At 32.2% G+C, this 13,604-nt stretch overlaps 1 protein-coding gene across 1 annotated transcript; it reads right to left on the minus strand.

Annotated features, from left to right (window-relative positions):
• Nucleotides 1–6,955: 6,955 nt before the first annotated feature.
• Nucleotides 6,956–11,018, minus strand: LOC130614465 (uncharacterized). The gene is made up of 3 exons (XM_057435892.1): nucleotides 10,755–11,018; nucleotides 7,255–7,324; nucleotides 6,956–7,107 (listed from the first exon to the last, which is right to left on the minus strand). Exons 1-3 carry the CDS (start codon nucleotides 11,016–11,018, stop codon nucleotides 7,070–7,072), a joined length of 372 nt encoding a protein of 123 aa, XP_057291875.1. The 3' UTR covers nucleotides 6,956–7,069.
• Nucleotides 11,019–13,604: the final 2,586 nt, after the last annotated feature.

The raw sequence follows: 13,604 nt of genomic DNA on the forward strand, positions 1-13,604 counted from the left end.
CAGAACTAAATTGCTTAAAAAGGATAGCTATCATAACACAGGAACTCACAGTAAAGTACTAAACACAAAGTATAAGGCTAAGAGTATAAAATATCAATTGTTAATAACAGTCTATGAAGTTTTCTATAATGGAAGATCATTTGAGACTTGAGTAATCAGCATGAGATAGTTTGTTGTGAAAGGTTGCTGAACATTGTTCCATGATTTAAGGTGGTTGTTTATCTACGTAGCTTGTGAGTGAAGTACAGAAAAATTATATTTCGAGCTAAAAATGGTTCCTTCCTGACCAATATAGTAAATTTCAAAAGGAATAATTGAAACAAGAACGTGTTGAAATTTCAATAAACACATTGAGAATGTGTATGTACTTTTCATGAAACAATCACACAATGGTGCCATGGCGAAAATTTATCTCATGAAATTTAATTTCATTTTTCGAAATTCTTCTTCAATTCAATTCAATCTTGCAAAGTTTCTATGATCAAAGTAGGTAAGATATATTCTACCCTCTGGATATATCTTCTCTAGAGTGGATCTCAACGAAGAATTATCCTACTAGCAAAATGGGAAAGTTTCTCCGTGAAAAATTTAAAAATAACAACAGCTAGCAAAAGGACAACGACAGCAGATAATGAAAGGAGAATTGAATTACATATTTCTGAGAAGACTCTGATAAAAATTTTAAATGTTGAAAATTTAATTGTATGGTAGTAAAGCTTGCGAGCCAATACAGTTTATGTATAAAATTGAAGTAGAGGGTTTAAATTTTACAATTTTTAAAGTTTTTAAACATTACAAGGAATGCTTGATGCTGAAATATTTTGCTCAATGTGTTTTTATTTCTAAATGTATACAGTATTAGGATATGGTTATTAGAATTAGGTAACATACTATATATTATTATCTTAAAATATACGTCAAATCATTTGCAAATTTTTTTGGCTTGATATTCAAAAACATTTTGTTTGTTGTTTTGAATTTTGGATAGTGAAACAAACTCAAATACGTTTTTTGTTGATACATGTTGTGCCATCATGCTTTTTTTTCTACTTTTTCAGATTTGAAGGAACACATCAATTAGCATTGGATTTATTGGCTACAATGCCGCCATCACAAAACAGTTCTCAACTATGGGTAGACTTCATGAAGTGTCATCCCATGGATGGAAAATACCGGAATTGATGGTAAGTAGAATTGTTGTTAAATTTCTTGACACTTCGTATATCACGATTTTACACTTATTGTGAAAACATTCGGATAGAGGTACTGTAGGGCTTAAAAAATAGTGGCAACAACGAAAATGTTGTTACACAAAAATATCTCCCAATATATACTACATCGTATTTTTTAAAGGATTGTCGATGAAATTTAAAAGAGTTGTTCTGATTGAATTAGAGCATACTCAAAAAGATATGTCTAGCTACTTGCTAGACATTTCTTTATATTATGGAATAATTGAAAAATGGTCAATAGCTCCAACTTTTATGCAAATGAGGTATGGTGAATACTTCTTTTTGTGCTAGTTTATATTTATTATTTTAGTTTTGTCAAATGTACAGGATTCTTCTTTATTGTGTGCTTCTGATTGGATATCTTGACAACAGCTGTTGCACTTTTAAAACTTAGGATTAGATATAGTTTCTCAAATGCTTCGCTATGACATTTTTTTATATTTCAGTGCTTACCAATGGCGAAAAGGTTAATCCTGAAGAGAAGCATAGACTTCGCGGAAAGGGAACTGTTGGGAGGGTGTCAGGAATTTATTGTCAGGGTTTTATTTCCATCGATCAAAACATATCTACCATAGACAATGAAGATGATTTGAGCGACAAAAAAGTGACAGTGAAAGCGATTTTTCCTTGCTCGGCTCAGACAGTATTCCGGCATAATGTAGCATTTATCGTCCGTATTTATTATTTGAACCACCATAGCTTTTTTCCGGGATTACATATTTTTAAGATTTCGTATCGTATCCGAAAGTTTGTTTAAACGGGCTTTTTCCTCTTTCGTTTTCTCCTTCTCCTTCCCACTTACTCCACGCAGCATGTTCTATTGTTTGTAATCAATTTATATTATCAACTTGTGTCAAGTCATTAAAGTATGTTTCTGAACTACAAAGGGAATAAAGAAATTGAGTTTGTTCCAAAGTCTTTTAGCCTGCATTCATTTCATTCTACTTCAATCAAGAAGAGAAAAACTATTAGCTGTATACTATTTCAACTATTTGTAGAATATATATATTTTTAACAAGTACTTATTTGCTTCTTATAATAATACAAGACGTATAGTATACGTATAACTAGCTCACCTGATACGTGGCACTGTATTATATATATTCATTTGTGGAAATAAATTGAAATCAATCACAATGGGATATCAAACGGAAAGTGAATGTTTCAAAATATAATTCCGGGCATGCTATGTAATATATTAAAAAGGATGGCCACAAGCTTGATCATATTTGTTTTGAAATAATCACATAAAAAACTTTCTATATTAACAAAAAGCAATACATAAAGAAGTAGTAATCTTCTTGTGAAACATTCTGTGATGCCACGGATGCTAATGGTTTTGACTTTCGTAGTGCATGAGCATATTTTTTGAAAAAAATAATTATTTGAGGAAACTACAAAGAAAATTTGAGTTACTGTCAGTACATTCATATACATTATGAGAACCATCATAAAAACTATTCCATAAACCTGAAAGTATATTTCATAACTTTCAGTCTGTGAAATACACAAACACCACTAGATTTCATCAAGAAACTACAACTACAAACTACGATCGTTCAATATATATTAACAATTGTTTCACAAAAAACGGATTCTTCTATATTCGAAAGCATAACAGATTAATCCTTAACGAAGACGACGTGATAAATGTTTGCCTAAACTTCATTTCAGTATATGTTAACAAGTTTTAATGTTGTGAAACAAAAAAAGGTTTCGTTCAACCAAGAGATAATCGCTATATACAAAAGTATTCAGGGCTTAATTCAGCGAAACAAGACAAGTAGAGTTCGTATATGTGATAATACCTTAGACACAATTCATTTCCGGCCAAAATTATTCGAAACGAGAGAATGCATGTTATGAAAGGCCCAATTCATCAAAACAACTAAACCTGCTATGTATGGATTGCTTCTAGAAACAGGACCATTTTCCTAAACTTTTATCAACGACCTAGCTCACCGAAACAATCAAATCTATTATGTACGGATACCTTTTAGAAGCAGGATCCTTTTCCTGAATGTTTACCAATGGCTCAATTTACCGAAATAACCGAATCTGTGATGTATGAATTGCTTCTAGGAATAGAAGCTTTTTCGTGAATGCTTAACAATGGGCCAATCCACCGAATCAACTGAATCTGTGATGTATGGATTGCTTCTAGGAATAGAAGCTTTTTCGTGAATGCTTAACAATGGGCCAATCCACCGAATCAACTGAATCTGTGATGTATGGATTGCTTCTAGAAACAGGAGCTCTTTCCTGAATGTTTATTAAAGGTCTAATTTGCGGAAATAACTGTATCTCTTACTTATCAGAGGCTCGATTTACCAAAATAACTGAATGTGTTATGTATGGATTGCTTTTAAAATCGGGAATTCTCACCTGAATATTTTATTTAGGCAATTTTGCAAATGTTAGCCAACTTTATGTGTATGGATTGCTCCTGACTTGCCAATTCTTTCCTAAAGGGCGGAAGAAATTTACAGATGTAAATTTCTTCCGCCCTTTAAGGAAATAAAAGTCTGATATTAAAGTACCACATCAAATGCAGTTGATTAACAATTAATATTGAAAATCAAATAGAAGAATAATTTTAACAAAAGAGCTTTGGCTCTTTTGGGATAAGGCAGCTTAGAAGGGGATTAAACACAAGACAACGATAAACATTTGCGTAGATATTTACGTTCCATCTTATAATACAACCACTATGTATATAACACCAAATGTCAATAAGAAAACAAATTAATCAAGTTCAGAGAGCACAGAAAACGAAAACAAAAAGTTGTATTCACAAGGTTCCAACCCTGCTCAGTTTTATGGTACCGCCAAGGTTCACAAGATACCACCTAATTCTACAGTAGCTGACGATTTACCATTACAACCCATCATATCGAATATCGGATCTGCTACTTATAACACATCAAACTACCTCGCGAAATCTTTAACACCGCTGACAAAGTCAACATATACTACTGAAAGCTCTTTAAATTTTATATTATCATTGAAAGGAGAAAAGATACCTCATAATTACGAACTAGTACCTTTTGACGTCACTGGTTTATTCACCAACGTTCCGTTGGAACAAAAGATAGACATAATATTGCGAAAGATATATGCTGAAAAAGTTATAGAAACGACAATTAAGCGAGAGGAAATGAAACATCTATTAATCTCATGTACAAAACATGTACATTTCAGTTTTAAGAACCAACTTATATTCAGGTTGATGGTGTAGCAATGGGCTCGCCTCCAGGATCGGTCCTAGCATATCTTCATGATTGAGTTGGAGAATGAAATAGTCCCAAAATTAGAAAATTCAGTAAAATTTTGGAAGAAATATGTAGATGACACTATTGTTTTGTTAATGAAAAGCACATAAATAAAGTGCTGATCACACTTAATAGTTACCATTCGAATATCCAGTGCACATATGAAGTTAAAAACGATAACATAGCTTTTCTTGATGTAAAAACACATCCATTTATCGAAAAGACACGAACACTGACATATAAATGCACTAGAATTCACCTGCATTACGCCCATGGAAAGTTGAAACGGTTAAATCGTTGGTGTTGAGAGCGTTTAATATAGGCTCTTCATGACAAGATCTGAAATACGAACTAAATCACTTAAAAATGTGTTTATAAAAAACTTATCCAGAAGCAGTTGTATCTAATGTAATTAATAACACACGGCGAAATTTCAACATTCAAAATGCCGACACTGTTTCTGATGAAGACACCAATGAATCTCCAATAACACCTTTAATGGTTTTTATTCTTTCAAGTCTGGCTACGGGAAAAAAATAAGGTTAATTTCGTTTAAGAAAACAATTAGAAAATAGTGGTAACTGCTAAGTAAAGCGTCTAACACTTTTAAACAGTTTCTATCAGCCAATGTCAAGTCACGCATTGCTGATCAATGTCAAAAGTTATGTTTGCTATTTTCTGTGAAATAGAACCAAGGATGAACACAACATGGTGTTGTGTACAAATATACTTGTCCGGTGGAATCGTGCGATGCTACATACATTGCTGAAACAGCAAGGAGGCTTAATGAAAGATAGACTACCAAAAACGCGTTAAGAACTCTCACATTTTAATTCAGTCATTGAGAATTACCAACTTGCTGAACAAAAGAACTTCAGTATTTTGATAGATAATGTTCACCACTTTGAAAAGAAAAAAATAGCTGAAGCCATGTATATTGGTGATAACAGTCCCACGCTTAATGTACAGGGATTATCTGTTTCATTAAAATTGTTTTAAGATAAATATCATTTATAGTAAACAAGGGGATGAGTGCATTTGTGCTCCGCGCTGTGGACGTTACTCTTACCAACGGTATATAGTTTATATACCTTTGGGTTTGCCGTTATGTGTTTTATGTTTTGTTAAGTATTGTTTTATACGTCCTCTGTGTATTGCGTAGTTGTTAAAAGTTATATTTAAAAAACTTTTGAGATAATTATAACAATTTACGTTGATAATTGTCTTGTAGTAACAAGACGAAATATCCGTTAAAATAAAATAAAAAATGTCATCATCAATCAAACTTTTCGTATTTATTTTTATTGTGAAGTTATATACCGAATTGATATATAAGACTAATTAAGCAAGAACATATTTGTTAATATCGATCTGCTTGTGCTAAGGCATTTGCCATTGTTTAACTTGATGTCCATTGAGTTTGCTGCAATTTTTGGTCATATAAATTGGCAAAAAAGTAACAGCTAGTGGATTTCAATAAACAGTTTCTTCGCTAATAAACAATTAATCTGTAAGAATCTTGCTACTAGATCACAGAAGTTTTACACGAAAAAATTTTGGAAATAAATACAAGTAATTTGAAAACTATGAATTTTAAGAAAAGTAATAGCAAACAGAGAACTATATCACCTAGCAGTCATAATATGTATTGTAAAGAAACAAATAACAACAACATGATCAACACTAACATTTTATTCCAATACATGGAAAAAGAGTTTGGCAGTACTTTTAAGCTCTATCATGTGCACAGGTAGTGGTATAAAAAGAAACCCTGGTCATTAAAGTTACTGCAAAAAAACGTTCATAACAAAAGAACCATCCAGTATGTAAATTCTCTTGCAATTCTGCCTCAAACTGCTGATGGTGATTTATATTTAATGTGGTTTGTGGTCAATGGTTTTCAGGATGGACCAGGTTTCCAGTGTTTAGCTCCCATTGCTACAAAAGGTTTAATGAAATGTTAAACTAACTAGACAATGGGGGGGGGGGGGATATTGAACTTATAATCTCAAGTAGAGGAGATGATTTAAACGCTCTACCGACAGAGCTGCACTAAATCGATCATCTTTTTAAAAACTTATAGGAACACGACCTTATATTTTCTGCAATGATTTCCACAACATAGCTTGTGCACCTTTTTTGCTTGACATGGCATTCATACTCTTTTTGAAAGATTGCAGTTCCCGAGCATCTATAAATTTGTTAGACTATATGCAAAACGGCATAACCTTTTGCATTGATTATAATGTTTTGTTAGAAACAGCATCCATACTTTTACTAACAGCGCATGAAACTGCCACAGCATTGACGCAATTCTTATATTGATTTTTACCACACAGTGTTCTGTTAAAGACACAGAAGACGTATATTGGTTCCATGGTTACAGAACTCTCATGCACACATTCGCTAAAACTTTCAAGAGGGGAAAGCAAATACACAGTTTATGCTTGCTATCAACGACATAAATTCGGCAGATTTTTTTAAAAAAATTATATTTGGCGGACTTTTTTACATGTGTCGTAAACGACTCAGCATCCATACATTTCTTAGACTGCTTTTAGCTAATCATTCACTCGTTCGTTGTAATGTAATCAGTTTCTTCACTAAAAAACAAAATACAAAACAATAAAATATTAAAGCAATTCTCCTGAATTTGCAGACAATACATAGAGGTCTAATAGTATTCTAAAAAGATGTGTTCGGATATTTCTATTTAAGAAAGCTAAAGCAATAAAAAAGCAAGGACTTACATTCACATTGTATGGATCTTCGTTTGATATTATTCTTACGATTTTTCATATCAGTAATTGGCTGTCCGTTCTATATTACCAAAAATACAATTTAGCGAAGCAAAAAAATAACGTAAATATAACGAAAATATTTCTTAATAACCCTAGAAGGACACTGGTCTCTGCTTCATGTACAATAAATACATAAAGTAAAAGATCGTTTTAGTCCAAAGTAAAAATCTGCATAACTTTTTAAACAGTTGTGTGAAAATTAACAAACATTTAAGAAGTTTCCTCAAATAATTATTTTTAACGATGCAAAAATAAAAAATATAAAAACATTTATATATGTACTAATAGTAATGAATGGAAACATTTAAGAAGTTTCCTCAAATAATTATTTTTTAATCTTGCAAAAATAAGAAATATAAAAACATTAGTAATGAATGGAAACATTTAAGAAGTTTCCTCAAATAATTATTTTTTATTGCTGGAAATATATAAATAAAAAAACCCATCTATTTATGCATGCAGATAGTAATGAATGGAAACTCGTTGTTCTTAATTGAACAAATTTTTTTATATGCATTTTTGCTGTTTTTTAGGCTGAATTAAAAAGAAAAAGATTTATGTGGAGTATTTGTTCCACTAGTACTAGTGCCTTTATACCATTGGTTATAACTGTGCGCCGTTTTCATGAATACAAATAGGTCCAGAATTTTTAAAAGCCAATTGCTCTTTCCAAGTACAAGTTTCAGGAATTTCATAAAGTTTCTTAATTGACAGTATTTTTTGAGCTTGGTGATTTGTTAATTATATTTTCAGCCTGAACACATATGTATTGGTTTTGACGCACAATTAAACACTTGCAACACTGACACTGGTCCATTGTGGCCAAAAAGTAGCGATGTATGTCACTCACTAACTGCACATGCTTGTTGATTCTTTTTTCCTTATTGCTTTATAAAAATCCAAGCAATGTTTTCAATTCTGTTGACATAGTCACAAAAAGACAAATAGAAATAAACAGACTTCGTAGACTACACATTCATTGAGAAAATTGTATTACATCCAGACTATTACAGAACTCCATTCCAATTAAATTTTAACAAAGTTTTGTGATATATAGTATGATTTTTATTAAGTATATGCGGGAATATTGGAATACCATGCTTGACTCTGTACAGTTAATCAGCTAAAGCTAAGATGTTAATGGATAACAATATAGGACCACTGAATTATGTTTCACATGAATTAAATTCCATGTGGCCTATTTTTTTGTGGATGTCACATCGTCTGTCATTAGTTTGCAGATATATTTTGAGCTGACTAATTAATGTGAATAACTGTTTTTTGTAGACAGACTTACTTCAAATATCTCAAGTGAACTTAATTTGACAATTTTTTTTTAAACAACAATACCATGAATTTTACCCATGCTAAACATAATTCACGTAATATAAACACTGTGATCAGTGGGAAACGCATGTTTGCCCAATGTAGCTTTGATACACAAAGAAATATTGACATAAATTCTGTATTTTTTTCTTAAAAAAAAACAAAAAATGTTTCCTGATTTTTAAAATGTATGTTGGGTTTATAATTAACGGACTAGTTTTTATGTGTCTTGAGCCATCGTGTTTTTGCAAAATAGAAAATGTTAGGTGGCTAATCCTGCTGGAAAAAGTTTTAATATGGTGTAGTTATTTCGTGCTTTTTTCACCGCTACTTGCGAGATTTTAAAATATATAATCAGGTAGAGGGTACAGTACATCTGAATAAAGCGCTCCGCCATGATGTGTGACATGGTTTAAGTGATCTAACTGGCATTCAATGTCTTATAAATATCTCAATTTTATTTGAATCGCACTTGAAGAAAACTTCTTTCTATAACAACTCAACAGAGTTTAGCATAACGTATATCTGCACTAATCACTGCACTTCAACGCTCTAACTGTCTTTCAACATAGACATTGAGGTCAACATACCCATACTCATCGAAAAGGATTGGAATGAGTACTAGTACAGGGAGCTGTTACAATTCAGGCATGAGCCATCTAACGAGGTGGACGGAAATGCAATAGCAATAATAAGAACTGATTCTTTACAAAACGAAAGCATTGTGGGACACATGCCACAAAACAAATAAAAAATATGTTTCATGTTCTTGAAAGTCCTGAACAGTTCGATTACAGCTTAAGTTTGTGGATAGAGAGTTAATCGTGGAGGTGGATATGGTCTGGAAATACCAGTTGTGTATAAGTTTTATGGACAGCAAAAATTGATTGACTGGTTTGCGAAGAAAATTGAGACTGTAAAAGCAGACTTTTCCTGTAAAGTTTAAAAGTGTTTAAAATAGATATTTAAAATTAAATGCTGATCCCTAATTTTTTGGATTGTATGCTAATTGGAGTGGATTGAAAGTGTCCGCTAATTAGAAAGTTTTTTATAAGACTTTGACCAGAAAACGGCCAGTGCATGGACCGGCCAGTGCAGTGTCCGCTAATTGAAGAGAATACTGTATACATTTATTTTCAGCAGCGTTTTAACCCTATTCGGTCCGGGGTTTTTCGAACATACTATGACCGGGGGGGGGGGGGGGGGGGGGCGGATTCCGCTCCCTCAATAACTTTTTATAGAATTGCTCAAATTGAATCAAACTTGGCACACTTATAGTACGTCATAAAAGGAACAAAATGGCGGCAATAAGTTTTTGCTTGGGTCAGCACATTTTCTGTGACGTCATCAGAAGCTTGAACATTGTTAAAAATGCCACTATCTGCTTAAAATATAGTTACTTTTGTTCTAGAGCGAATTTTTACATTCTGTTTGAAGTTTCTGAAAGCTAAATAAATTTTGTTTAACATATCTTCCGGTTTTTACATGGATCGGATAAAAAAATGCCAAAAATTGCCCAAAAATACGTTTTTTTCGATTTTTGGATAAAATCCGACATAATTGGGAAATCGGATTAGTCACGTGTCAAAATTATTCAAAATGATTCTTCTTGGTGAAACAAAGTTGTGTTGCAAGTTTCAAGTTCTAAGGATAATCCTAACAGGAGTTATTATATTTTTCCCATTATAAGGATTTCATAGAGATTTTAGGGGTAGTTTCGAGTAATGGCCAATATCAAAGCTTCTGAAAGGAATGGGACCTACAAATTTAGCGTGCAGGTGTCTAATAGATAAATGTTGAAACTCAGCAAGTATCATAGCCATATAAGAAAGCAATCTGGAGTTATTAAAAAAACCCGTCAGAGGGGGCGAAATCCGCCCCCCCCTGACCGGATAGGGTTAAGCTCTACTCAATAAAGGCGACGGGAAACAAATCCCAAAAAAAATTTTTTTTGTGTATTCACTAAGTAGATTTTTCTACGGGCCTTATCGGCTAGTGTAGGTGCTTAACCGTAACTGAGTTAACTATTTTTACTCGCTAAACAATAAAATTACAAGACAAAATTTAAGCAACAAATCACACATGTAAGATGACATAAAATATAATAAGAAATAAACACTTACTAGAAATATAGTGGCGTAAGCCAAGCCAACTACAAGTGAGAGAAAACAAATAAAACAGATGCTGAGATACAGGACAACTCCTGTGATGTATGAAAGAAAAATTTCACTCAACAGCGAATTTATTACAAAAAATGTTTGTTCGACTCTGTCATTACATGTTGAAGACTGAATGCACAGAAACAAGATGTGCAAGATGTGCAGAAAATTTACTAAAAATAGTACCAAATTTACAATTATTCTCTTTACATAATTAACACTGGACATTACATCACAACACAAAACTAACAAAATGCATGTTGTTCTCCACCGCAGAGCGTCTCTACAGCAGAGCACATTCGCGACACCACAAGGACAATACAAATGACGTATCAAAATAAATGTCAATACAGCTGGAAATTCATGTAGACTGTTGTTTTGCGAGCTACTTTACGTACCGGCACCCTAAGCAACGTTCATTTACACATATGCGCGAAGAAAGACTGAACTTTCATTGTTTTCAGAAACTTTTATTAGAAAAAAAAGTACTTTCGGGATATTAACGTAACGAACTTTAAAAACATAAAGATATAATTATTACATTAATATGTTATCTTAAAATAACTCTAGTTATCTTACACTTAGGACATTAATGTGAATATCCACGCATTCCAAAATTACATTGATAGAGTTATCTTAAGATAGCACTTGTTATCTTAAAATAACTGTATTAATGTGACTTTTGAATGCCGTAGAGCTGAGCCGAAACCATCGCGCTATCGCAATTAAAAAAGTATTAAAATTAGAAACTTAAATTTAGAGTTAAAAACTCTAATTTAGTATTTTTAGAAAAAATAACTTTTCTTTTTTATTTCCAGATCTCCTTCCTGGTTATTCTTGAAGTTGGATATGTCAGGTTAACAATAACAAATTTTGAAGAGGTTTTTCTGTTTGTGTAAAATTTTTCTGACGCTAACGTTAATTATTTACTAAGGGTAATCAATTTCATTGTAGCGCGCTCTCAAAATGAGCCCTAAAAGAAAGTCAGCCCTTAGCAAAATAATGGCTATAAATATTTCATAAGTTATTAAATGTTTCAATCCAAATATTTAATCATTACGGTTCATGACATTTCTTTACATTTCGGGGATCGTGTGCGCGGGGTTGATGATGGATTGCAGGGCTACGTTACGGTAATCTCCTAAAAATGAGTTAATAAAAAGGGAGAACAAAAGCGCGAATGGTCTTAAAAAGATCCTGAATCTAAACGTAGATCTTGATAAACGTAGGTCTCTTTTAATGTGTTTCTTTGTGAACTAAAGAATCTCAGTATAGTAGTCTCAAAGGCTCTTTATAGGAGAACAGAGGTTTCTATTTTCACATGTATGTTATCAATTTATTATGTATAAATATGCCTCAGGGTAACATATCAAAGTTTCCAATAATCTGTTAGGTTTACTGAATTTTGTTTAATCTGACCTACATACTAACTATGAGTATAGCCTAACGCAACTATGACATCATAACCATTGAAATTTTAAATTGCTTCTAGTCAACATTAGAGTAAAAATAAATAATAAAAACATGTCTGTCATGTCACATCATACTTCATTTTAAGTGAAGAAAATAAAAATAAAAAGTTTGACCTTTGTTTCTCATTACTGCGAACGTTTATGTCTGTTTTATAAAAATAATGTTTTATTTGAGTAAAAAATTTTGGAATGAATTTCTCTACAAATTGTCATTTTGCTCGTTATTCAGCAAATTATAAAGTGTAACCTTTTTGGAGTATGGCATTGAAAAATAGGTGCAAATTACACTCGTCTTTCCGTAGTATATTTCGTGCATATTAACCAATCACAGAAAAACTTAACCACATAGGAATATAAAAACTATTTCCGTTAAGGTGGATTTCCACTTAAAATCAAACAAATTGGAAAGGAGCAATAAAAATACTGAAATTTGATTAAATATCTGCTAATTATTTTGTTTCAAAATTTTTTGTTCCTGAAAGTTGACTTGCTTTAAACCTTTCTGCTTTCTTAGCATTGAAATAAGCCACTCGGCCGCTATTCCTTTGCAGGCTTAATTTTGTTTTAAAAAGATTTAATCTTTAACGTCAGTTAACTAGAGAATTGATATTAAAACTGGCTGAACTGACTTGAACAACGCTCAATCAATAGTCATGACTATGCCAAACCTACAATCTTGGGCGGCGTTTCTGGTTATAAAACATGGTGGAGGTAGGACCAGCTCATACATGTTGTTAACATTTCTGAAAGTACGGAGAGAAAAAGATATTTTTATATTCCCATTTTTTGCTAAAATTGACCCAGTCCCAAGTCATTCAACGTACAAAACGCCTCAGATTATTCTGGAGCCTGTTAACAATCCTGTTGATAACTCCAGCATTCATTATATCAAATCACTTTCTCCAGTCTCTTGAACTTTCGTTAATACTTCATAGAGAAAGACATAAACAGAAAAATAACTGATACAAATATAATCTGATTTCTAACATATATACATTGTGCTTTTAAGCAATGTTAGCAGAGCTACATATCAGTCCAGAACCTTTAGGACTATGAAATATTTCTGCCAAGTAATTGTAAAAAATGTTTAGTAGAATAAAAAAGTAATAAACCTATGTAAATAAGCAAAATGGAAAGAAAACAAAACACTTCAACACTACCAAAACAAAAGTAAGTACAAATAAAAAAGATATCGTTCTAAATTTTAAACACTTTCTGGACAAAGTAGTGATTTTATATATGTCTTTTTTACTTTTCGACCAATAACAGCCTTGAAAAATTGTGCACTTAATAAAGTTCAGCATAATTAACGTAATATATATCTACGATATCTCCAAAATTA

This window comes from Hydractinia symbiolongicarpus, chromosome 11, assembly GCF_029227915.1.
Source record: "Hydractinia symbiolongicarpus strain clone_291-10 chromosome 11, HSymV2.1, whole genome shotgun sequence".
NCBI lineage: Eukaryota > Metazoa > Cnidaria > Hydrozoa > Anthoathecata > Hydractiniidae > Hydractinia > Hydractinia symbiolongicarpus.